The following is a 27,216-nucleotide window of genomic DNA, read 5'->3' as shown; positions in this document are numbered from 1 at the left end:
GAAACCTAGTCTTGGGAGGAAAAAAAAACAACATAAACTCATGTCTTCTTTATTTTTAATTCTACAAATCCCTATTTTTCTGATTGTCACTAAGAAACAATATAAATGTCAGTCATTTAAGTCAAACACAACTTTTAAATGCAAAACAAAAGCAGATAGAAGGATTAAAATTAAAAGTCAAAAACATCAGTATGGTCTTTAATCCCAGAAAACTCTAAAAGCAGTATGAAACATCCTATGTAAACACAGAAAATAATATAGAACTGGTATTTCTGGGGAGTATAGACTATGGACTGTTTATGTCTACTAGCTAGAAATACAGGAAAGATATTAAAAGAAAACAAAAAAAAATGGTGGGAATCTCTCTCCTTTCAAAAACATTTATAAATAACTACACATAGATTACCAGAAGAAAATGGTACCTAAACCGCCACAAAATAATCTAAATTTAAAAATGTTTAATTCTACATCTTAAAAATAAATTCCAGCAATGGTGGCACTTGTCTTTAATCCCAGCACTCGGAAGGCAGATCTCTGAATTTGAGACCAGCCTGGTGAGTTCCAGGGATATACAAAGAAACACTATCTCAAAAAACCCAAAAGCAAATAAATAAATCCCAGTTAATTAGTTTGTGTGTGTATGCAACACGCACGTGTGTGCGCCGTGCACACCCAGGCCATGCATAGAGCGGGGGGGGGGGGGGGGGGGGGGGGGAGCAGAAGAGGGTGTCAGATCTCAGATCCTCTGGTGCTAGAGTTCCGGGTGGTTACAAGTCACTGAATGTAGGAGCAGGAATCTGAATTTGGGTCTTCTGGAAGTGTAGCAAACTTTCTTAACCATTTGTGTTTCCATTTTGGTTTTTCGAGACAGGGTTTCCTCTGCAGCTTTTTTAGAGCCTGTCCTGGAACTAGCTCTTGTAGACCAGGCTGGCCTCGAACTCACAGAGATCCGCCTGCCTCTGCCTCCCGAGTGCTGGGATTAAAGGCGTGTGCCACCACTCCCGGTGTTTCCATTTTGAAACACAAAGCCAATTAAGAATACACGCTGGGAAAAAAAGTAGGTCAACCCAAACTAGGGATGTATGAAAAACTTACAGAAGTCCACTACTTTACTTTGTAAGCTCATTTTAAAAATGTAATTTTGGAGCTAGAGAGTGGCTCAGTGACTAAGAATGCTTACTGCTTTTCCAAATGGCCCGAGTCCATCCCTGGTAGCCACGTGGCAGTTCAGCAGTCTATAACCCCATTTTCAGGGGATCTAACTCTCTTCAGGTTTCTTGGGCTCCTGTGCACAAGTGCTACATATAAGCCCAAAATACACACATAAATTTTTAACTTATTCTTAAATATAAATTTTTAAAGATTTATTTATTTTATTATGTATACAATATTGTGTGTATGCCTGCAGGCCAGAAGAGGGCACCAGATCCCATTGCAGATGGTTGTGAGCCATCATGTGGTTGCTGGGAATTGAACTCAGGACCTTTGGAAGAGCAGGCAATGCTCTTAACCTCTGAGCCTTCTCTCCAGCCCCCTAAATATAAATTTTTAAAGTTTAAACACAGATACCCTGCATGGGTGAACAATGAAAATTTTAATGCTAGGTGAGGGATATCTCTTTTATGATATCAGGGAGAGCCCAGATCCCCCTCCCAAACAAAGCAGGCCACTGCCATTACTCTTGGTTAATCACTAAAACTAGAGGGTACAACCATAATGCTAAGAACATAGCACTTGGTTGAGGGACATAGAGAAATCAAGCTGGAACTGACCTGAAAACTTTCTCTGTATTAGTTGGCTTTCACAGTACCAGAGCGTGCTGTGCAGGCCACTGGGGCAATTACTTTGTGGAAAATCTGCAGCTACAAAACTGACATCTCAGTTAGTTGTACCCACTGGTTCAGCAGTGGCTCAAAGGTAATGGTAATAACCAACCTCTTCTGACTTGGATTTGAAGCCTGTTCCAGAGGAAGGAACTCATGCCTGGCCAAAAAACCCATGACTTCAGAGGTCAAGGTCCTAGGCAGGGAAATTTGCTACTTTTGTTTTGATAAAAGGCCATGATGTCAAACAGGCTTCTAAACATTTGTTTATACACAGATTACTGTTTTCCTAACCTTCACCAGGGAAGCTCTTCTTTATGGTGGTCAGCAGTTAATGCCAAGTCTGATAAATTGATCAAAGTGCTACAAGTAAATGACTATTAGTGTTCAACCATAAATGAGACACCTATATCAATCCTCTTTGGCCACCCAAACAAGGACTGGGGAAGGGGCGGAAGGAATGTTAGAAGCTAGAGGATGGGGAACTGTGTTGTGAAATATTGTCTTTTTGTTGTAGTTGTTGTTGTTTTTTTTTTTTTGGTTTTGAGACAGGGTTTCTCTGTAGCTTTGGAGCCTGTCCTGGAACTAGCTCTTGTAGACCAGGCTGGCCTCGAACTCACAGAGATCCGCCTGCCTCTGCCAGCCTGGTCTACAAGAGAACGTTCCAGGACAGGCTCCAAAGCCACAGAGAAACTGTCTCAAAAGAGAGAGAGAGAGAGAGAGAGAGAGAGAGAGAGAGAGAGAGAGAGAGAGAGAGAGAGAGAGAGAGAGAGAGAGAGAGAGACAGACAGAGAGACAGAGAGAGAAAATATATTATATGGAAAAATTTTTAATTAAGGGGAAAAAGATATTCTAGGAGCTGGAGAGATGGCTCAGTGGTCAATGGAATGTACTAACTAATCTTATAGAGAGCCAGAGCTTGTTCACAGTACCCACCTCAGGAGGGTAACAATTACTTGTAACTCCAGCTCCAGAGGGATCCAATGCCTCTGACCTCTGTGGGTACTTGTACTCATGCAAATAGTCACACAGAGATACACACACATCATCAAGATAAATCTTTATTGATTGATTTTTAAATAAAGGTGGCTCAATTGCCTGCTCTAGTGGACACAGGTTCAATTCCCAGCACCCCCATGCTGGTTCACAAATGTCTGTAACTCCTTAGTTCTAGGGGAACTGACACCATCTTCCGGCCTCTGTGGGGACTGCACATGTATAATGTAGACATACATGCAGGCAAAATATCCATACAAATAAAATAATTTTTTAAAAACTACTCTCAAAAATGATTCCTTAAAAAACAAAACAAACCTTTTAAAAAGATATTCTATTAAAACAACAACAAACCTTTGTTTTGTTCTAGGAACAAACTAAGAAAGGATTGACTCCACACTTTGTATTTACCAACACCTATAAATGTTTAAAGAAATAGCAAGTCATCAAATTCACAATTAACACAAGTTCAAATATGTAATCACCATTTCTCATTAAAGAGGAAGCAGTGTGCATATTTTACAGTGAGGCGCAGGTTCTCTGTTACTGACTGTAAACAGTGCAAGGACTAAAGGGCAGAGAAGCGTCTCATCCAGTTCAGGCTGTGTGACAGGAAAATCTGGCTTGAAAACAGAAGACCAAAATACTTCTCTGTGGAAATTAGGTCAAAGGGAAAGAGATTAAACACCAACATATCTGCTTGGTGCTTGATATTGAAAGGCTGCTTAAATTTAATCTGAGGGTCGTGCAGTGGTGACACACACCTTTAATCTAAGGACCAGGGAGGCAGAAGCAAGCAGATCTCTGTGAATTCCAGGCAAGCCTGGTCTAGAGTGAGTTCCAGGGCGGGCAGGGCTACAATTTTACTTATTAAAATACTATGGAGGTGACATGAATTATAAGGCATAATTTTTAACTCTTAGAAATACCCTTAAAAGTGGATCACACATCCCCATGTTCTGAAGGCCTAAGCAGGGCAACGGGGAGAGAGGGGGAAAGTAGACCAGTGATATATATGACTCAGAGTTGGTAAAAGTCCATGCTGCCAAGACTGATGACCTGAGTTTGATCCCTGGGACCCACATAAAGGTGAAAAGAGAGAACCAACCCCTTCAAACTAAATCTTCTGTGTGTGACCACACACGTGCGCACACGTGCACACACAACAAACAAATAAATGAGTGTAATGAAAAAAATTTAAGGAAGTGGGAAGGGAGAAAGTCAATAGACTGCTGGCATTCTCTTCTTCTGTTTTTGGTGGGCCATAAAATAAATTGTTCTTTTCAATCACATGTTCCCATTTCCATAGTATTCTTGTCCAAGTACACTGAGCCAAGGGACTGAATGTTCTGAAACCATGAGCCAAAAGAAACCCTTCCTCTTTTTAAGTTGTTCTATTAGTACTTTGTCACAGAAACAAGACCTGACATGGATACAGAATACAGTAGCTACAACAGAAGCCACATGGTCCACAAGCCCTGAAATATTTACCATTTGTCCTTTTCCTGTAAATGTCTGTTTACTGGGCTATGTTTGTTTGGTTGGTTGGTTTTTTGTTTGTTTTCAAGACAGGATTCTCTGTAGCTTTGGAGCCTGTCCTGGAACTAGCTCTTGTATACCAGGCTGGCCTTGAACTCACAGAGTTCAAGATCTGCCTGCCTCTGTCTCCCAAGCCTAGGATTAAAGTCACGCCACCACGGCCACCACCGCCTGGCACTATACAATGTTTAAAAGAAAATGTGAAGCAAGCAACTGGACATGGGTCTAGTACAGAGCACTTTAACAACAGAAACAATCTCATTTAAAAATGAAGTCTTCAGATAGTCATTCATCTAGCCAAAGAACACCCACAAATGGCCAAAAACCTAGGAAGATACTAGACACTATAGGTCATCAGCAAAATGCAAATTAGAATCATACAATGAGTCATAAGGACAGTGATCTGACAAAGCAAAGGACAGCAGTTCTCAGACTCTAGAATTTTATTGTATCATGTCAAATTAGTCTAGGAAACTTCATTATTCACTTCTACATCTTCCACTTTATATTCTGATCCAAATTAAATTTCATTCAGATTGATTCTCTTTTTACCAGTTAAAGCCATGAAAAATATCTTTTATATACAAACTATGCAACAGAGCTACTTAATAAATATTTATTAGAAGCAGGGTATGGTGGCACACACCTTAAATCCCAGCATCAGGAGGCAGAAGCAGGTGGATCTCTTGAGTTTGAGGCCAGCCTGGACTATAGAGTGAGTTCTAGAACAATCAGAGCTACGTAGAGACTATCTCAAACAAAAAAGTCTTTTCAAAACTGTAAAAACATGCCATGTGTAGTACTCTTTCACATGGCACTGAATTAATATTAAATATGAAAATGCAACTAACGTACTGACATTAGAGTTAAAATGTGCAGTGAGGCATGATTATAATCCTATAGTTAGTAGGGTGACATGGAGTTCAGGTGGTTACACAGCAAGATGGTCTCAAAACACAGGGAAGAAAGAAAGGAGAGACAGGAGGAAAGGGAAGGAAGAAGAAAAAAGAATGAAGGGGAAGGGGAAAAGAAAAACAAGGGACGAAACCTCTGACAGTGACACATAGGACACACACTGAAATGTGACGCATGTAGGCAGAGTTACGTGATGCAATGCACACTGCTTTTATAGTTCAGGGCACTATCAGTAGGATGAGTGATTTCTTCTTTTAGTGTCTGAATCATTGGTAATCAAACATTTCCTAAAATTGATGTGTTATCTGTTCTGGTACATCAGTACCTACAGAAGAAAATTACTACATTATTTGAAGAATGTAACAATATAGTATAAATAAGTTTGGGTTTTCCTAAAACCCAGTGGATATACACAAGAAAACTCATAAAACTAAAATTTGAAATGAACACTTTGAAGCAAACTGAGCAAGCAAATACTTTTATCTCTTATGGTGCAAAGTCCTAACTATTCTGAGGATTTCTAGTGTTTTAGGACATTCAGTGAATCACTAAAGCTCACAGCAAAAATAATTCTGGTTTCTAATTTCTATACATCCAATAACTTAAAGGGGAAAGAAAAGTCAAATACTTACACACAAAGGTCTCCACATGGGTGCACAAGTCGCCACATTTAGGACAGCGAAGCTGGTTTCCTCCTTTCCCAGAATTCCCAGAACCTGATTTCTTACTGCTTCCTTCACTCACTGATTTCTAATGTTCACAAAAGAGAAAGACAGTCAATCTTGGTTTCAGACAACACTGTATATGTAGTTTACTAGAAACAATAATTTGCATTAATCTTTTTATTTTAATTTTTAATTTTGGTTTTTCGAGACAGGATTTCTCTGTAGCTTTGGAGCCTGTCCCGGAACTAGCTCTTATACACCAGGCTGGCCTTGAACTCACAGAGATCCACCTGCCTCTGCCTCCCAAATGCTGAGATTAAAGGCAAGCACCACCACTGCCCAGCTGTATTAATCTTATAATTTCCAGGCTGGAATTATTAGTAGTTTGTATCTACTGCCACTGGTGTCAGTAAGATCTACCATAAAAATCTAGTAAGTTCCAGTTTAGCACATGTAGTTATCTAAAAGCCATTTTGAAAATATATAATCTATATTAACATGAATATTAAATACCTTTCTTTCAAGAATTCTAAGTATACCGGGCAGTGGTGGCGCACGCCTTTTATCCCCGCAGAAGGCACAAGCAGGAGGATTTTTGTGAGTTCGAGGCCAGCCTGGTCTACAAGAGCTAGTTCCAGGACAGGCTCCAAAGCTACAGAGAAACCCTGTCTCAAAAAACAAAAGAACAAAAAACTCTAAGTATAAGGAAAGGAATGTTACTCTATGTAAAGTAATTCTTTGATGAAATTGAGAACTATTATCATGACAGGAAGAAACTTTTTTTTTTTTTTTTTTTGGTTTTTTTGAGACAGGGTTTCCCTGTAGTTTCTAGAGCCTGTCCTGGAACTAGCTCTTATAGACCAGGCTGGTCTCGAACTCACAGAGATCCGCCTGCCTCTGCCTCCCGAGTGCCGGGATTAAAGGCGTGCGCCACCACCGCCCGGCCAGGAAGAAACTTTTAACATTCTGTTTTAGTTGTGTATCTCAGGCTGGCCTTAAGTATAATGGAAATTCTCTTGCTCCAACCTATTGAACACTGAGATTATAGGCATTAGCCACCAGCCTGGCTTATTCTGATGAATAAATTTTCCATCTCATTTTAAAAAGCCATCACTTTACCTACTCCAAAGTCATCACTACGACAAAACCTTAACTATTATAAATAACTTTTTAAAACCTCATTTCAAATGGGAAAATTTTTTACCAACTATGGAGTTATTGCCAGGATTATGTATAGAAACAAAAATGCCCTAGGACTTAGTTTATATTTATGTACACACACACACACACACACACACACACACACACACGTTCTGGTATAGTTAAATTCACATACTGAAAAACAGTAATATGACCTCAATAAATCACTAATCATCCACTTATTAGTTTCAGTACAGCTGGACAGCAAATAGACAAGTCTAAGATTTTTAGATAGAGGACAAACTGAGGTCTTTTTTTTTTTATCTTTAATTTTTATGTGTATGGGGTCTTTTTTTTGTCTGCACATGTCAACACACAAGTATGTAGTGCCTGTGGAGACCAGAAGAGGGCAACACATCCCCTGGAACTATAGTTAGACAGTTGTGAGCTGCCATATAGGTACTAGGAATTAAAGCTCAATCCCCTGGGAAAGTAGCCACCTCTTAACCACTTACCCACTAACCCATCTCTCCATAAAGCCCATAAAGTGATGTTTATAGAGTTGTGTATGAAAGCAGGAAATGTCTAATCCCCACTCAGCCGTACAAGTGGTTATTTAATGACACTTTACTCTTGGGGATGCTAGCACTTTACTTACTGCTTACTAAGTACAATGATTTATACAAGTACTGTTCAGTACAAATTAAGCACTGAATAAGCTGGGCATGGTAGGCACCCAGGAAGCTGAAGTGAGAGGATTCCATAGCAAGTTGCAGGACATCCTAAGTCACACAGACATTGCCTTAAAAAGCCACAACAAACAAAACAAAATACAAAATAAGATCTACAAAATAAGATCTACAAAATAAGATCAAGTTAAACTTTTATGCAATTCATATTTCATATTGTTTGATGTAATTCCTATTTCTCTTTCTTTTTTTTTTTGAGACAGGGTTTCTCTGTTTAACAACCCTGGCTGCCCTGGAACTTGCTTTGTAGACCAGGCTGACCTTGAACTTTCATATCCACCTGATTCTGCCTCCCAAATGCCAGGATTAAAGGTGTGTGCCACCACTGCCCGGCATAATTCATATTTTTCTTACAGAATACATTTAAGCTAATATTTAACACTATTACTATATCTATCCCTTTAAAGGTGAGAAACTGTAAACTAGGTGGTGGTGGCACACACCTTTAATCCCAGCACTCAGGAAGCAGAGGCAAGAGGATCTCTGTGAGTTCGAGGCCAGCTTGGTCTGCGATAGCTAGTTCCAGGACAGACTCCAAAGCTACAGAGAAACCCTGTCTTGAAAAACAATAAACAAAAAACAAAAAAATCCAAAAACAAAAACAAAAGCAAACAAACAGAAAGGTGGGAAATATACAGATGCCAACAAAGACAAAAATAACCTTATTTCCATCTCCGGAGCCATCTTTGGTTGCCCCATCTTTTGAGGCAAAGTATGCTGGTGTTTCTGCAAAGTTTCTAAAAGGAGCTCTGCGCAGAATCTGAGTGTCCAAGTTCCCCAGTCTTCCTAAAATTGGCACATGAATGCGCCCACAAGAAATACCTGGAGAAAGAAAGAAATCTATTAGTTTTCATACCAAATACTGGTATGCCTGAATAAATTCCCATAGGGACTGGAGAGAACACTCAATGGTTAAGAGCTTGGCTTCTCTTTCAGAGGGCCTGGGTTTGATTCCCATACCCACATGAAGGCTTACAACCACCTATAATTCCAGTTCCAGGGGTTCCAATGGCCTCTTCTGACCTCTGCAGGCACCAGGCACACACACAGCACACTTACACACACAAGTAAAAAAATACACACATAAAATAATAGTAAATCTTAAACAAAGCCCTGGTAAATAAATGTTTAACCAAAGAGGGCTGAGAAATGCTAGCTTTCACAGCAAAGCTACACACCAATGGAGAAAAGAAGAACCCTGTCAGAGGCACAACCTTTCGGTAACAAGTCAGGCCTCTGAATGATCCCAGCAAATTTTTTTCAGATCAATCCTTTAAAAAGTGAGCAAGATCAGCTGAGCAGTGGCACATACTTTTAATCCCAGCATTTGGAAGGCAGAGAGACAGATGGATCTCTGTGAGTTTGAGGCCAGCCTTGCTGTGGGACAAGGGTCTTTCATCCGGTCACTTGTATTATTTTTAATAAAATGCTGATTGGCAAGTAGCCAGGCAGGAAGTATAGACGGGGTGACCAGGCAAGAAGTATAGGCAGGGCAATGAGAACAGAATTCTGGGAAGAGGCCACAGTCCGCAGTGGTGACCCAGCCACAAAAGAAGCAAGATGGGATTGCCTCACCAAGAAAGGTACCAAGCCACGTGGCTAACACAGACAAGAATGGGCTAGTTTAAGATGTAAAAATTAACTAATAAGAAAAGCCTGATCTACTAGGCCGATCAGTTTATGATTAATGTAGACCTCTGTGTGTTTATTTGGGACTAAATGGCTATGGGACCTTGTAGGACAGAAACCTCTGTCAACACAGCCTGGTCTACAAACTGAGTTCCAGGACAGCCAGGACTATTACACAGAGAAACCTTGTCTCCAAAAACTAAACAACTCCCCAAAAGTGAGCAAGACCATGTAAGTCATAACCTGTGGTTCTTTTAAATATGACAGGCGTTCAACACTTGCTTTACTTATAGGTTTTTGAAAAAAATGCCTTATAATTTAAATGCTATATTTGTGCTTTTTGCTATTATTTCTACCCTTGAGAATAAAACATATCATAGCAACTCTATATTGGTCACCCAGGGGGAAGTTTCACCAACATAAAGACGAAAGAAGAAACCTGACTCTACAAAGACGCCCCTGGCTTCCAGAGGTGTCATGGCGTATAAACCCACAAGCACACATCATAGAAACACATAAATAACACTTCTAAAAATATTTAATACTGCTGAATTATACATTTTACAACGGTGAAGATAGGCGGAGAATGTCAGTGCACTTTTAATCCCAGTTCCTGACACACACTAAATTCAAGGTCATCTTGAGCTACTCAAAGAAACACACGCACACACCCACACCCAAACCAGGCAAGGTGCACACATGCCTGTAGCTTATAAAGCTAGTACTCAGGAAACTAAGGCTGGAGAATTCCTATCTAGACCGGGCCCATCTTTTTTGTTGTTGTTTTGTTTTGTTTCAAGACAGGGTTTCTCAGTAGCTATGGAGCCAGTCCTGGAACTCAATCTATAGACCAGGCTGGCTTTGAACTCACAGAGATCCACCTGCCTCTGCAAATGCTGGGACTAAAAACGTGCGCCACCACTTTAAAAAAAAATAGCAATAATTTATTTATTTGGGTTTATTGAGACAAGGTCTTTTTCTGTGTAGTCCTGGCTGTTCTGGAACTCACTCTGTAGACCAGGCTGGCTTTGAACTCAGAGATCCGCCTGCCTCTGCCTCCCAAGTACTAGGATTAAAGACATGTGCCACTACTACCCCAGCTGGGCTTGTCTTAAAAAATAAGGCTAGAATGGTAGGGCAGGCTTATAATCCTAATACTTAGGTAGTGCAAGAGGATTAGCCCAAGGTCATAATCAGCTATATATTGAGTTTAAAACCAGCAAGGATTAAAAATTCTATCCCCCTTAATCTCCCACCCAAGACAGGGTTTCTCTGTGTAGCCCTTGGCTGTCCTGGAACTCTGTAGACCAGGCTGTCCTCAAACTCTCAAACTCAGAGATCTGCCTGCCTCTGCCTCCAGAGTGCTGGGATTAAAGGCGTGCGCCACCACTGCCGGACTTATATTACTCTCTTGATAGATATTATATTGTTCTTGAGATGTCTTCTTTCACCTTTTGCTCTTCCTCTTTTTTTTTTTAAGGACACATGTGGCCCTACCTGAACTGGAGTTCAATATGTATACTGTTGACTGAGTTTTCTGTCCTGCCCGTATCCCCGCAGTCGTTAAGTCCCAAAGAATCACACAGAGGTCTATGTCAATTACTCAGAGATCCACCTGCTGCTGCCTCCCGAGTGCTGAGATTAAAGGTGTGTGCCACTACCCAGCTAGTTAAGGATTTCTTTACTGAAACTTTTAGTATGGTACTATAATACCATACTAAATTTTAACATGCTGTAATCTATGAACATGAACAAGATGTCAAGCCAGGAAACAAGTGGTTCTCAAACTCAAGTTTGCATCAGTATTGCCTGATAACGTTTGTTAAAACACACTGCAGGCACTCCTCACTGGTTCTGCAGAAGGCTGGAGGCAGGACCCAAGAATGACCTTCTAACAAGGTCCCAGGTTGATGCTATGCTGATGCTGCCACCAATGGGACTGTACTTCAAAAACAACTGTACTAAACAAAGTGGCCACTCACCGATCTTAAAACCATCACTGAAAATATAAGGCACTTCAGCAAATTCATCAGGGGGTTCAACTCTTTTTTATGACATGAAACCCATATACTCTGTTGAAATGCTTGGTCAGATTTCAGGTTTTTTGAATACACACTATAAAATACACAGCAAAGAAAATATACTATGCTAAGGAAGATAAGAATTAAGGTTTAGTAGCATAGGACTATTACACACCCAAGAGGCTAACGCAGGGACCAGTGAGATGGCTCCGCAGGTAAAGACATTTTTGACTACCGTAACAAACTTGAGTGAAAGAAAAGAACTATTCCCACAATTGTCCTGACCTTCACAACAGTGTTATATGTATACACATTCATCCCCGCACATACAAATAAATAAAACTTAATTCATTTTTAAAAGAATGTTGTGAGGCCAGCCTGGTCTACAAGAGCTAGTTCCAGGACAGGCTCTAAAAAAGCTGCAGAGAAACCCTGTCTCAAAAAAAAAAAAAAAAAAAAAAAGAATGTTGTTAAGGAAGGCCAAAAAGCAAGATTTTTAGATCCAAGTCAGCTCAAACTGTAATATGAAAATATATGATCTGACTGGTGACAAATTCATAGATACTTCTAAAAGTATGATCTGTCACCTACCTTGATAATTAAGGAAAATGCCATTTTTCTGTTAAAAATTATTGGAAACAAGGTTTTAAAAAATCTGATTCCTATCTACGGAACCCTTAAAGGGCTCATGAACTACATGTAAAAAACCCCCAAAAGCCAGGAAAACATTTCTGTCCATTTTGCAACACTGTTGGCAGCAATGATAAAAACCAGTTAAAAGTTAAACCATCTATGAACATCTGTCATACAGATAAAGCCTTGTCGGTATCAGAGCAGTTGCCTATTAAAATAGCTTTGGGGCCGGGCGGTGGTGGCGCACTCCTTTAATCCCAGCACTCGGGAGGCAGAGGCAGGCGGATCTCTGTGAGTTCGAGACCAGCCTGGTCTACAAGAGCTAGTTCCAGGACAGGCTCCAAAGCTACAGAGAAATCCTGTCTCAAAAAAAAAAAAAAAAAAAAAAAAAAAAAAGCTTTGGGGGTTGAGGCAGGAGGATGGCAAGTTCAAGGCCTGCCAGGGTTACAAAGTATATTCAAGGCTAGTCTAGAACTTGGTGAAGCCCTATCTCAAAACAAAATACTCTTTTTTTAAAAAAAAAAACACACACATAGGGTTTTTAAAATATTTATTTATTTATTATGTATACAACATTCTGTCTGTGTGTATCCCTGCAGGCCAGAAGACGGCATCAGACCCCATTACAGATGGTTGTGAGCCACCATGTGGTTGCTGGGAATTGAACTCAGGACCTTTGGAAGAGCAGACAATGCTCTTAACCTCTGAGCCATCTCTCCAGCCCCCAAAATACTCTTAAAAGGCCAAGCCTATACCTTGGTGATAGAGCACTTGCTTAGCATGTGTTAAGTTCTTGGTTCTCTCTCATTATGGCAAAAACAAACAGTGGCGCATGCCTTTAATCCCAGCACTCGGGAGGCAGAGGCAAGCGGATCTCTGTGAGTTCGAGGCCAGCCTGGTCTACAAGAGCTAGTTCCAGGACAGGCTCCAAAGCTACAGAGAAACCCTGTCTCGAAAAAAAAAAACAAAAAACAAAAAACAAACAAAACAAAAAGAAATATGAAAAGCCAGGTATTGTGGTGTATGTCTGTGATTCACAGCTGATGCAGGAGTTTGACAACAGCTCAGACACAGTGAGTTCCAGGAAAGTCTCAGCTACATAGTGAAACTTTGTCTTAAATACATAAGAAAGTAATTTACTCAGTTTTTAATTTTTAAAAATGTGTATGGGCATTTTATCTACATGTAATCTATGCAACACATGTGTGCCTGGTGCCCAAGGAAGCCAGAAGAGGGTGTTGGATCCCTGGAACTGAAGTGGAGTTACAGATGGTATGCCCTACCAAGTGAATGCTGGGAATTGAACTTGGATCCTTTGGAAGGGCAGCCAGTGCTCTTCAGAGCTATATCTTCAGCCCAAATTTATTCAGCCTTTAAATATTATTAACATACACATTTAATATATATTTAAATGCTCTTTTTTAGGACAAGCTTCCATTCTACAGCTGTTCTACTCTATAACTTAAAATCCATGGTGACCCTCCAAAGAGGTTACAGGCCTGAGCCCACACCTTACCTGTGTTTTCTGAGAGTTAGTTTCATCCAGACTGGTGTGAATACTCTACACAGCTGAGGCTGGCCTTGAATTCGAGACCCCCCCACCCCAATACTGCGATTATCCTTGGCTTCCTGCACTTCATTTTGAACTAAGGAGTCTACAAAACTTTACAAATGATCCAGCTTTAAAAAAAAATCCAATCTATTTAAAATAGCATGAAAGAATAAGAAATAGCAGAATATACTCTCAAAAAAGTTTCAAAAGATGAAAATGATTGCCAATTTTAGTGACAATATTTAAAGTGTGTAATAACTGATGAAGTAGAGAATAAAGCTAAATCCTCACAAGTTTGACCTCTAACTGCTAACACAAATTGAAAAAGAAAAAAAATTAAAAAAATACCTGTAACTTAACAACTACTTAACCATATCAATTTAGGCTTACATTTTTATTTTATGCACTAGTTATTGCTGTGGGACAATGATCTTTTACCCTGTAAAGATCTGTCAGTTGTATTGCTTTAATAAAATGCTGATTGACCAGTATAGGTAGAGCGAGGAGAACAGGAGAATTCTGGGCAGTCATAACCCAGATGCAGAGGAAGCAAGATGAGAATGCCTCACTGATAAAAGGTACGGAGCCACATGGCTGACACAGACAAGAATTATAAGTTAATGTAGGATATAAGAGTTAACAAGAAGCCGGGCGGTGGTGGCGCATGCCTTTAATCCCAGCACTCGGGAGGCAGAGGCAGGCGGATCTCTGTGAGTTCGAGACCAGCCTGGTCTACAAGAGCTAGTTCCAGGACAGGCTCCAAAGCCACAGAGAAACCCTGTCTCGAAAAACCAAAAAAAAAAAAAAAAAAGAGTTAATAAGAAGCCTGAGCTAATAGGCCAACTAGTTTAAGATTAATGTAGACCTCTGTGTAGTTCTTTGGAACTGAACGGCTTTGGGACCGGGCGAGACAGAAACCTCTGTCAACAAGTTATTGTTTCTTGAGTTCTAAATTCTGCTCAATAAGGAAAAATAGCATCATTACTATATATAACTTTTGATAGTTTTTACTAAATACATTCTGCTAGCCAAAAATAAAAAAATAAAATAAATAAAAATTAAATTTAAAAAAAAAGGCTTGCCGGGTGGTGGCTGCTCATGCCTTTAATCCCAGCACTCAGGAGGTTGAGGCAGCTGGGTCTCTGTGAGTTATAGGCCAGACTGGTCTACAGCATTCCAGAACAGACAGCCAGGGCTGCCAGAGCTGCCACGGCTGTTACAGAGAAATCGTGTCTTGAAAAAGAAAGAAAAAAGAAAAAGAAAAGAAAGAAATCTTAAATGCTGTGAAGGCCAGATAATATAATTCAACAAGAAAGTGCTTGCCTGGCATACTCAAGGCCCTGGATTCAATACTCAGTACAACAACAACAAAAAAAAAGTTTTGAGAAACCTGACTTGCTTGTGAAGGCCCATGACTCCAGCACTCCAGAGGCAAGATGAAGAAATAATGAGTTCAAGACAGCCTGGTCTACCCAGCAAAACTGCTAAAAATGTTTCATCAATTATTAACTTTGTCCTATTTAATTTATTACAATTTGACTACGAGAAGGAAAGAAAAAGAGGGAAATAGGACTAAAAATTAAGGTAGATGCACTATAATTATAAAATCTACGATCAACATGTTTAACCTCTTTAGACAAACATTTTTATGAAGTGATATCCTTTCTTTTTGGGGGGTGGGAGATTCAAGACAGAGTTTCTCTATGTAGCCCTGGCTCTCCTGGTACTTATTCTGTAGAGCAAGCTGGCCTAAAACCTCAGACATCCACCTGACTGTCTCCAAGTGCTGAGACTATCTCAGAGTGCTGGGGTTAAGGTTTTGGGCCACCACCAACACACTGTGACACCCTTTCTACAAGGAATGGTTTCAAAGAAGTCAGAAATTGAAGTTAGATGCAATTCTAATATTCTTTCACCCAAACTCAGGGTCAACACTGTCATTGAGTAATTTGAACTGGGCATCAAGTACTTCTGAATGCAGATATTTAAAATGCAAAGCGACCTCATACAGGTCAAGCACATTTGAAATTTGTATCTATGTATGTATGTATGTATGTATGTATGCATGCATGCATGCATGTTCATGACAGTTCTCTTTCCACCTTGCGGGTCCCGGGGTTGAACTCCTAGCTCACGCCTTTATTTGCTGAGTTATCTTTACCACCCACGCGTCAGGTCCATTTAAAATGCATACATCAGCCGGGAGTGGCATCACACACCCTTAATCCTAGCACTCCCCTAGCACTCCAAGGCAGAAGCACACTGAGCTGAATTCAGCCAAACTGCTCTACCAAAAGAGATCCACCTGCTTCTGGCCCCAAACTTCCTCCTGTCCAAAACACCCTCATTAACGCGCTTTTGTCTACTTCACCAAATTAAAACAAAGAATTTACTACCCCTACCACCAACCGGTAGGCCCTCAACAGATGTATTCCAAATAAATGAAGCCTCTGGAATTGGGACATCTACTTGTTGAGGTGTGGTAATGTTTTAAGACTAAATCTTACACTATGTCACTTAATACAAAATATTCCCACCCACATTACTTCATTTCACGTGTAGAATAAAATGTCAATTATATATTTAGTAAGCAATGAAGATTTTTACAGTCAATCCAAAAACTTACGAAAACAGCTCTTATTGATCCGAGCCCTCATGAAAAGACGTCTTTAAGATCGCAAAGTCTTACAGGACCTAGCAACAGTCTGATGTGCATAGGTCTGAGGAAAAGAAAAACGGGTTTCATTCCCGGAATCTCTTGGCAGGTGTTCACAGGCCCTGATGAGTGGAGAGGCAAAGTAAACAAGAGCCACTCTTGGGGACAGATCCCGGCTGTCAAACTGGGGAAGCGGACAGCGCCTGTTGCTATGTGTACGTATTTGAAGAATTCCAGTGGTCGTTTCCCATCTCCCCAGCAGTTTTCCTAAGATTCCAAAGTTTTCCAAATATCTGGAAGAGCCGTGAGCTGTGTTTCTGTCCTGGCGTCACCGACCGCACAATGACCGTGACACCGAGTGTTGTTGCGCTGAGTCTAGGGGGCTAGCCGGACAACCGCGTACCCGGAGGCCCGCAAAAAGTGACAAGACCCGAGTAGGAGTGAGCGATTGTCACTTTTTAACGACCGAAAGCAGCACTCGGTTGCAGAGTTGAGGCGAGATGGCCCCATTCCAGCCACAAACCCTGGAGGCCTGAGAGCGCACGGGCGGGCGACAGCACACGGAGTTTTCCTCAAAAACAGACCGCCGACTACTTCGGAGGCTAGCAGCGCCTGGCAGCCCTCATGCCCTCCTCCTCAGGGTCCGCACCAGCCCACTTCCCGAGAGCCCAGAGCGGGCTCCAGCGCGGGATTACTTCCTTACCTCTCTGCGCGGAGGTGAGCGAGGTGGTGAGCAGCCGGGCGGCCGCAGCGCCGCAGGTACAAGCGCCACAGCTGGACATCTCCGCGGGGCCTAGGCCGGGTATTCACGCCCTGCGGATCTCGGGGGGCTCAGCGGCCCGACGGTGACGCTCGAGGGGTGCGCCCACGGGCTCTGCTCCCTTCCGCCGGCTCTATGCTGGCGCAGCGTTTTCGCCACTAGGCAGCCAGGCCCGGGCGTTCGGAGTGTCCCACGGCAGTCTACTCAACAGAGTAGACACCTTCCCTCCTCCCCTCCCTCCGGCTCTCCCCCATCCCCCGCCTACCCCAGCCGGGGAGCGTGCGCGCGCCTGCGTCCTAGGTCCGGGAGGGGGCGTAGTCCACGCCGCGCGTGCGTAGAGACTAACGTGAAGCTAAAGAATGGGGGCGGTAACCTGGGCACCAATGAGCGCCTTACGGCAAGCAGCGAGCCCAAAGTTAGGCTGTCGCGCAACTCCTCAGGAAGTGCCTTTATTCTGATATTGAAAAGTTTTAGACCCAAAGAGATGCAAGTCAGGAGTTATTCCTACGCGTCTCACAAGCAGGGAAAGAAAAAAGGAAAAAAGATGAAGACGTTTTTTAAGTGATCCGGGGACTGAGAATGTAGTTCGGCCCTAATCCCACATAATAAATACATTACTAAATGGACAGTAACCAACAAGCTCGTGTACTACAAGTTTCTTCCCTCATGGGCTTTTTTTTATGTTTTTGTTTCCTCACTTGCTATATAGAAATGTCACCTAATTTCACTCCCGTCCCCAGCAACAACTGTTGGATAGAGACAGTTTTTCTGTTTTTTTCAAGCTTAGTGATGACCGTCTTGGAGACTTTGGGGATTTTTTATTGTTGTTTTGGTTTGGGGTTTTTTTTGGGGGGGGGGTGTTGTTGAAGGCTGCTTGTTCGTTCCTGGCCACCAAGACTCCCATAATAATCAAAATAACCACACAGAGGGGCTGGAGAGATGGCTCAGTGGTTAAGAGCGCTGCCTGCTCTTCCAAAGGTCCTGAGTTCAATTCCCAGCAACCACATGGTGGCTCACAACCATCTGTAATGGGGTCTGGTGCCCTCTTCTGACCTGCAGGCACACGCACAGACAGAATATTGTATACATAATAAATAAATAAATATTAAAAAAATAACCACACAGAAACTATTAATTAAATGACTGCTTGGCCAATCACTATAGCATATTCCTAGCAAGCTTTACATATTAAATTAACCCACTTCTCTTATTTTATATTTTACCATGAGGCTCGTGGCCTACCTGCAGGGTTCCAGCTGGTGGGTGGTGTCTTTCCCCGCGGGTGGTGTCTTTCCCCTCGGGTGGCTATATGGCATCTCACTGACTCCGCCTTCTTTCTCCCAGCATTCAATTTAGTTCTCACCCTCCTCCCCGCCTACTTCTGTTCTGCCCAAAGCAGTTTATTAATCAACAGTAATCACAGCATACACAGGGGAATCCCACATCAGGGTTGTCGTTTGGTTTGGTTGAGTTTTTCGAGACAGGATTTCTCTGTATAACAGCACTGGCTGTCCTGGAACTCACTGTTAGAGCTGGCTGGCCTTGAACTCATGGGAGATCCACCTGCCTCTTCCTCCCTAGTGCTGGAATTAAAAGCATTCACCACTATCACCACAGGCATCCGCATGTTTTTGTTTGGGTTTTATTTGGGGCTTATGCCAGAATAATTATGCTTCTTTTATACATGAATCTGACCAACTCTAAACGACAAATTGCCAGGTAGCCCAGACCTTGCAATGTAGCGGAAAACGACTTTGAACATCTGATATTTATGCTTCCACCTCTAGATAATTGAGATTACAGAGTTGCACCACATCCTACTGGGATCTTCAGATACAAATTTAGAGGAGGCAGGACAGAGGTGGCACATGCCTTTAATCCCAGCACTCAGGAGGCAGAGGCAGGTGGATCTCTGTGAGTTCAAGGACAGCCTGATCTACAGAGGGAGTTCCTCCAGGAAAGCCAAAGTCTCGAAAAACAAACAAAAAGAATGACTCACTGGAAGAACCACTTGAGTCTTTTTTTAAATTGATTTTTATTGAGCTCTACATTTTTTTCTGCTCTCCTTCCTGCCTCTCCCCTTCTGCTTCAACCTTCACCACAGGTCCCCAAACTCCCAATTTACTCAGGAGATCTTGTCTTTTTCTACTTTCTACTTCCCATGTAGATTAGATCTATGTAAGTATCTCTTAGTGTCCTCATTGTTGTCTAAGTTCTCTGGAATTGTGGTTTGTAGTCTGGTTTTCTTTGCTTTTTGTTTTAAAACCACCTATGAGTGAGTACATGTGACAATTCTCTTTCTGTGTCTCGGTTACCTCACTCAAAATAATGTTTTCTAGTTCCATCCATTTCCTGCAAAATTCAAGATGTCATTATTTTATTCTGCTGTGTAGTACTCCATTGTGTAAATGTACCACATTTTCCTTATCCATTCTTCAGTCGAGGGGCATTTAGATTGTTTCCAGGTTCTAGCTATGTTTAACAACACTGCTGTGAACATAGTTGAACACATGTCCTTGTGGCACGATTGAGCATCTTTTGGATATATACCCAAAAGTGGTATTACTGGGTCTTGAGGAAGGTGTTTCCTAATTTTCTGAGAAATCGCCACACTGACATCCAAAGGGGTTGTACCAGCTTGCATTCCCACCAGCAATGCAGAAGTGTTCCCTTTTCCCCACAACCTCTCCAGCATAAGTTGTCATCAGTGTTTTGATCTTGGCCATTGTTACAGGTGTTAGATGGAATCTCAGAGTTGTTTTGATTTGCATTTCTCTGATGACTAAGGATGTTGAACATTCCTCAAGTGTTCTTTCAGCCATTTTAGATTCCTCTGTTGAGAGTTCTCTATTTATGTCTGTACTCCATTTTTTTTTTATTGGATTATGTGTTCTTTTGATGACCAATTTCTTGAGTTCTTTGCATATTTTGGAGATCAAACCTCTGTCTGATGTGGGGTTAGTGAAGATTCTTTTCCCATTCTGTAGGCTGTCATTTTATCTTGTTGATCATATTTTTTGCTTTTACAGAAGCTTTTCAGTTTCAGGAGGTCCCATTTATTAATTGTTTCTTCAGTGTCTGTGCTGCTAGGGTTATATTTAGGAAGTGGTCTCCTGTGCCAATGCGTTCAAGTGTATTTCACACTTTCTCTCCTATGAGGTTTCAGTGTGGCTGGCTTTATGTTGAGGTCTTTGATCCATTTGGACTTGAGTTTTGTGCATGGTGATAGATATGGATCTATTTTCTATTCTTCTACATGTTGCTATCCAGTTATGCCAGCAACCACTTGTTAAATATGCTTTCTTTTTTTCCATTTGATATTTTTTGCTTCTTTATCAAACATCAGGTGTTCAAAGATGTGTGGATTGATATCTGGGTCTTCTATTCGGTTCTATTGGTCCTCCTGTCTGTTCTTGAATACCAGGCTGTTTTCAGTACTGTAGCTCTGTAGTAGAGTTTGAAGTCAGGGATTGTGATGCCTCCAGAAGTTCTTTTATTGTACAGGATTGTTTGTTGGCTATCCTGGGTTTTTTGCTTTTCCATATGAAGTTGAGTACCAATTCTTTTGAGGTCTGTGAAGAATTTTGCTGGGATTTTGATCAGCATTGCCTGAATCTATACCGCTTAAGTCTTTAAAGCAAACCAGGACTTGATTGTTCTCCTTGTGTGGGGAGAGATTTGTTGGTAGTGTATCAGTTTTGCTCTTCATGGCTGTCCACCCAGTGTTTGTAGATTCTGTCAAGGTGACAATTAACACTAACCATCCTATTACGCAAGCCAACTTGAGTTCAATCCTTAGAATCCACATAAATAAAAAAAGCCAGTAAAACAGCTGGGTGTGGGTGGCATGTGCTTGTAAACCTGCATTCTCAGTCTCTCTCACAAACTTCAAAGCCAACGGGAGATCCACTCTTAAAACAAGGTGGTGGCTCCAGAGGAAGAGTGCCGGAGATGGGCCACTGGCCTCCGCATGCACTTGCAGCCATGCACATGGACGTACACACCTGGCCATGCACAACATGAAGTTGTAAGGATATGAATGAAAATTTCCCTAATGTTTAGCAGAAGTGTTTCTCCAGTGCAGAGGGAGTGGACCATAGCACCACATACTTTCCTGATGGAGGAAGCAAAATCCTCAGCATAACCAGAAGTAGGCTACAAACACAAAAAACAAATCACAATAAACCCCTGATGCTTTCAAAACTAGCACATAAAACTTCATTTTTCATTAGAACATTTTTTAATTTTTATCTAATAATTAAAAAAACTGGGGCTGGAGAGATGGCTCAGTGGTTAAGAGCACTGGCTGCTCTTCCAGAGGTCCCTGAGTTCAATTCCCAAGCAACCACATGGTGGCTCACAACCAACTGTAATGAGATCTCGTGCCCTCTTCTGGCATGCGGGCATACATAGAGGCAGAATGTTGTATACATAATAAATAAATAATAAATAAATAAATAAATATATCTTAAAAAAAAAAAAACAAGAGCCATTGGCTTTTTAAAGATGGCTCAGTGTTTGATGACATTGCTATAAGCTTAATGATCTGAGTTTGATTCCCCAAAAGCCACATGGTGGAAAGAAAAGAAACAGTTCCAAGTGTGGGAGTGGTCTGAGCATCTCTGAGGAGGGGTCACTGGTGGGCTTTCTCTGAGGTGAAATGGACTGAGGCAACTCCCAGAGGAGGGGGCTTGGAATGGAACTTTCCACCCAAACATTCCAGACTTTTTGGATATATGGATGCCAGGGGCTGGGGTGAAGCCTTAACCCTGAACAATACCTAGTGAGACCCTGTCTAGAAATAAACAAAAATCTAGATTGTGATACACACTTGTAATTCCAGAACTTGTAGGAAGAGTCAAGAAAATCCTAAGTTCCAGGCCAGATAGGCCTAAATAACAAGACCTTGCCTCAAAAAAAAATAAATAATAAAATAAAGAGATAAAACAAAAAAGAAAGAGAGTAGAACTGCAGGTAGTGGAAGATGAATATTAGGGAGACAATTCTGTAAACTTGTACAACAATCTTAGTGTCCAGAAAGGGATCCCCAGTGGTTGCCCCAGTTAGCAGAGTGTAGACTTTGCCCTAGAAAGTACAAAACACAAGTAAGCTGTACACAACTCAGGTTAAAATTTCTCATCAATGTGAACAAGGGTTATGTGGCTCTCTGGTATCCAGGCCAGGGAAGGTTCCTCACAGGCAGAACAAATTTGGTAGTTCAATTTATCCTCTAAAACTGCTCTCTGCGACGGGCGTGGTGGCGCACACCTTTAAATCCCAGCACTAAGGCAGAGTCAGGCGGATCTCTGTGAGTTCAAGGCCAGCCTGGTCTATGGGGCAAGTTCCAGGACAGCCAAGGCTACATAGAGAAACCCTGTCTTGAAAAAAAAAATCAAAAACCAAAACGCTGTGCTCTGCATTTCAGAATGCCTGGAACTGCTGGAATCCACACACATGAAGCCTGGGTTGAGACACTGGTTTCATGCAAAGCTGTTTCGTGGTTATAGCTCACAGTAGTGTAGCTAGAACACCTCGTAAGTGGTGTTCAAACTGGGGAACTTATAACTGGATGTGATGGTGAACACCTTTAACCCCCAGCACCAGGGAAGCCTTGTGATCTCTGCTCTATTCCAATCTGGTTTACATAGTGAGTTCCAGGCCAGCCAGAGCTATATAGTGAAGAGACCCTGAAATAACAAGAAAAGGGATTGAGGGATCGTTGGAGAACCTTCTGTTCTTGCAGAGAATCTATTTTTGGTCCTAGCACCCACAGATTCACAGCTTATCCCTAACTCCAGTTCCAGGGTATACGATGATTTCCTCTGACTTCAGTTGGCACCAGGCTCTGTGTAGCCTCTGGCTGTCCTGGAACTCGCTCTGCAGACCAGGCTGGCCCTTGCCTCTGCCTCCCCAGTGCTGGAATTAAAGGCCTTCACCACCACTCAGCTGTCAGCATCGTTCTTTAAGAACTGTTAACTGAACAGAATTTAGCAACTTCTTTCTCCAGTGCCTGGAGACCAGAAGAATAAGGAAAACTGAACCAGGAGTCATGGAAACCAAGCCCAAGCTCTACTACTTTCAGGGCAGAGGCCAGGATGGAGTCATCCGCTGGCTGCTGCGCGGCGGGAGCTGGAGTGGAGTTAGCTGAGTTTGAAGAAGAATTCTGGAGACAAGGAGAACAATATGAGAAGTTGAAAAAGGATGGGCGCCCTGCTTTTTGATTCAAGTCCCTTTGGTTGAAAATTGACGGAATGCCGCTGACACAGTCTAGAGCCATCCTCAGCTACCTTGCTGCCAAGTACAACTTGTACGGGAAGGACCTGAAGGAGGAGACTCAGGATTGATATGTATTCGATGGCACGCTGGACCTGATGTGATAATGATTGCCCAGGCTGCATTTAAACCCCCAAAGGAAAAAGAGGAGAGCTATGCTCTAATAGTGAAGAGAGCTAAAACCCGTTACTTCCCTGTCTTTGAAAAGATTTGAAAGACCACGGGGAGGATTTTCTTGTCGGCAAACCGGTTCAGTTGGGCCGAATACAGCTGTAGAAGCCATTTTGATGGTGAGGAACTCAGCGCTTCCATTCTGTCCGACTTCCCTCTGCTGCAGGCATATTTAAGACAAGAATCAGCAACATTCCCTACAATTCAGAAGTTTCTGCAACCGGGAGTCAGAGGAGAAGCCACCTCCAGGATGGCCACTATGTTGAGGTGGTCAGGAACGTTCTGAAGTTTAGTGGCAGCAGGCCCTTAAGGTGGCCACAGCGAGTATCCAATTGCAGTGTCACCGTAGGCCAGCTACAGAGCATTCCAAAGAAGATATAGGATCCAGGAGGCTTCGAGAAGGAAACCCCCTCTGCTATCAGTGACACATGCAAATTAAATATGGTGAAAAACTAAAAAAAAAAAAAAAAAAAACAAAGAACTGTTTAACTGTACAAAGGTGCACACTCCATTGTACATATGTACAGTCCCTGCCCATGATAGTCACAGGTTGGGACAGGCCCGTGTTTCAGGGTTATGGCTGAGCAACTATGAGATGCAGCAGAGCTGGGGAGTCTGAGCAGAGAGTACCCAAAGTCCCAGAGGGATTACTATGGCTTCCCTCTCACTTGACACCAGCACAGATAACCTTGAGCCAGGTTCCTACCAGGCCATCCTCTCAAGTTTTGATCGGAACCACAGGGCCATTTGGGATTCCCCTGTGATTAAAATGGATTTTTCTATCAGGACATGAATGGGAAATACCGTTGATCATGTCTTATCAGCTCTCCAAGACCAAAGCATCTACGTTCACCCTTTCCTGACAGGTAATGATGCTTAAAAAAGAAAGTCAAGTGCAATTTTCCGGTCAAATAGTTTTAATGGAGCTGCTGAGACTTTATCTTGAGCTAGTTATCTTGTGTATGTAAACTACATAACTAAAGGAACCATAGCTTGGTGTCTCTTCATCTTGCACAAAACTCATGTTTTTTCATTTTTTTACTCAATATTATTTCCCAGCATTGTGCATATCATGAGTAGCTGTGAAAAAAGAGCACCATCCCCCAGCCCTAATCAGTGGTATAAATTATACCCCTCCTGAGGGGGAGCAGGGCTCATTATTTAAGAGTTTGTTGCCCAGCGTTTATGGCGCACCACCTTAATCCCAGCACTCAGGAGGGCAGAGACAGGTGGAGTTCGAGGCCAGATGGTCTACAGAGCACGTCCAGGACAGGCTCCAAAGCTACAGAGAAACCCTGTGTCAAAAAAAAAAAAAACAAAAAAAAAGAAAGAAAGAAAAAGAAAAAAAGGGATTCGTTTTTGTTCAGAAGACATGAGTTCAGTTCCCAACCCTGGATCAGTCTATTATAACTCCAGCTTCAGGGATCAGACTCCCCCTCTTGTGATTTCCAAAAAATTCTGGAGTGGCTGGGTATTATTCATACCATAATCCCACCACTAGGGAGGCCAAGGCAAAGGACTGAAAGTTCAAGGTCAGCAAGGAGGGTCAGACCCTATATCAAAGAGAAGCATAAGGGTGTTGGTTTTTACACACCTAAATCCTTGCCCCAATGTGTTTGATTAAATATTCTGGACTAGGACTCCAGGAGTAGTGTGTTTATTATGTTTGTTGTTTGTTTTGTTTGAGACCACCCACAAAGTGGTTGTGAACGAGAACTTCTGAAAGATGACCTTGAACTTCTGATTCTCCTGCCCTCCACTTCCCAAGGGCTGGAATTACAGGCACTGTGTTGTAATTGAAGGCGGGGCTTCATTCTGCTAGGCAAGCTCTCTGCCAGTTTTGAGCTACAGGCCCAGCTCTGGAAGCTATTGTCATGCTAGAGTTGGAGTGCTAGGGCTTAGCTGCAGGAAAGGAGCAGCTCCACTAGGGTAACACAAGCCTGAGTTTCTAAGATCCCTCCTTTTGGATTTTTTTCCACCAGGGTCGTTGCTCACCTTTTGTGTTGTGGGGAGATGAAGGAGACCACAGGAAAGTCCTCCCCACTCCCCACTCCAGCGACAGGCTTTGGGCTGAAGACCTCAGAAATCAAGGCGGGTGGGGAGTTGGGTGTTGCGGTGGGGGTATGGGCGTGTCTGTTACCATCCTGCTGTTTTTAGAGAGATGGCCAGAAGATGGCACTAGTTTACCACACTTCCCTTGGACTCTGGCGAGGTGGTGAATTGGTTTGTGAAGCTAACCCAGCGGAAACTCGGAACTCCAACCTCCAAGTGGCAAATCCTGAAGACAATGTCAGGAAACCACTTGTTTGAATTTTTTTTTCAGTAAAGGTTTTCTCTGGTAACCCTGGTGTCCTGGAACTAGTACTGTGGACCAGGCTGGCCTTGAACTCACAAAGATCCGCCTGTCTCTGTCATCAACGTGCTAGGAATTAAAGGTGTACACCACCACCGCCCAATTTGTTTTGAAATTTTTAAAGGGCACAGATAGTGATTTTCAAGAAAGAGGACAGAAACAAAGCATTCTGGCTAACTAAAGCCAAAGTTGGAGGATTCGCACTTCCTGCTTTCAAAATGCAGCCACCAGGAAGGCCAACAGTGTTGCTGTAATAAAGCAAAAGAATAGACTGGTAAATTCATAGATGAGTTCATTTACAGTCAATTGATTTTGATCAGAGATGGCCAAGACCATTTGGTGGAGAAGAGCTTCTCACCAAATGGTGCTGGCGTCAACAGGATGACCACATGCAGAAGGATGAAGTGGGGTCTGTTCTCTGTACCGTAAATGAGAACTGAGTCAAAATGGCTCCGTGGGAATCCACAGATTTGACTCCATTTCGTCTTGATTTAAGGTCAGAAAATTCAAACCTATTCTTGACCCTCAAGGCCAGATAACCGAATATTTGATCTATCTTTCATCTCATAAATTCTTTCCTCAATCCTCACTCCCTCTTTCAGGCACATCTGAGCAGGCCAGCTAGTTTCCACCATGATTCAGAGACAAGGGCTGGGGTGTAGCTTTTATGGTGTGGTGCCTAGCATTCATGAAGCTCTGGGTTTGATCCCCAGTTCTGCATAAATGGGCTATTGCCTCCAACTTTGCTTAATTCCTCTCAAACTCCACAGACTCTGTTCCTGTCTCCACAGTGACCTTTGCTCTAGCACCCCAACGCTTGAGATCTCCAGACTTCTTATTGATGAGCAGAGCAGCGGGCTTGACCCCTCTGTGTAGCTTCCTGCCTCTGCTGCTTCTACTGCTACGCCACATCTGTCCTGGTAAAATTCACTCTCAGCACCGGGTGATCAGCAGCACTGCACTGGACTGAGAATGAGAATGAGGGCTTTTTCTAAGGTGAACATTGGGTCCAAGAAAATGAGCAGGAGCCACCGTGGAGAAGCAAGCCATGAGCCAGAGCAAGGATGCTCTGTGTTTGCCTGTGTTCCTGGGCTGGGAAGGAACCTGGGACTGTGTGCATTCCAGAGACATTTCTAATTGGTCATAAACTGCACTCCAGGGCGAATCCAACACAGCACAGCAGTGGACCAAAGGACTCGGACTGACCAGGGACACATGAGCAGGTGTTTGTCCTGATTACAAATAATGTCTTATCTTCTCCAACCCCTGACCTGTTTCGTGATAGTTTTGAAGTAGCTGGTAAAGATGATAGATTCATCCCATCCCAGTTCTGCTACCCCA

General features: G+C 42.4%; 1 protein-coding gene and 1 pseudogene across 2 annotated transcripts in view; one reads left to right on the top strand and one right to left on the bottom strand.

The window, feature by feature from the left end:
• The window catches only part of Clpx (caseinolytic mitochondrial matrix peptidase chaperone subunit X), a 39,352-nt gene extending 22,036 nt beyond the window's left edge, over positions 1 to 17,316 (bottom strand). The window contains exons 1-3 of one of the 2 annotated variants that reach the window (XM_038321739.1): positions 17,022 to 17,316; positions 8,489 to 8,649; positions 5,906 to 6,023 (exon numbers count right to left, since the gene is read on the bottom strand). In XM_038321739.1, the coding sequence (XP_038177667.1) occupies positions 5,906 to 6,023; positions 8,489 to 8,649; positions 17,022 to 17,100 (358 nt within the window). In that variant the 5' untranslated portion in view covers positions 17,101 to 17,316. The remainder of the gene's footprint in view (positions 1 to 5,905; positions 6,024 to 8,488; positions 8,650 to 17,021) is intronic. The other variant, XM_038321738.1, reaches the window with a different exon arrangement.
• Positions 17,317 to 23,127: 5,811 nt separating this feature from the next.
• LOC119809405 lies at positions 23,128 to 23,903 on the top strand (annotated as a pseudogene).
• The last annotated feature ends 3,313 nt before the right edge of the window (positions 23,904 to 27,216 follow it).

The sequence above is a fragment of the Arvicola amphibius genome, chromosome 3 (genome assembly GCF_903992535.2).
Source record: "Arvicola amphibius chromosome 3, mArvAmp1.2, whole genome shotgun sequence".
NCBI classification, from domain to species: Eukaryota; Metazoa; Chordata; class Mammalia; order Rodentia; family Cricetidae; genus Arvicola; species Arvicola amphibius.
Note: the sequence above shows the minus strand (reverse complement) of the source record. Positions and strands in the feature narration are given on the sequence as shown.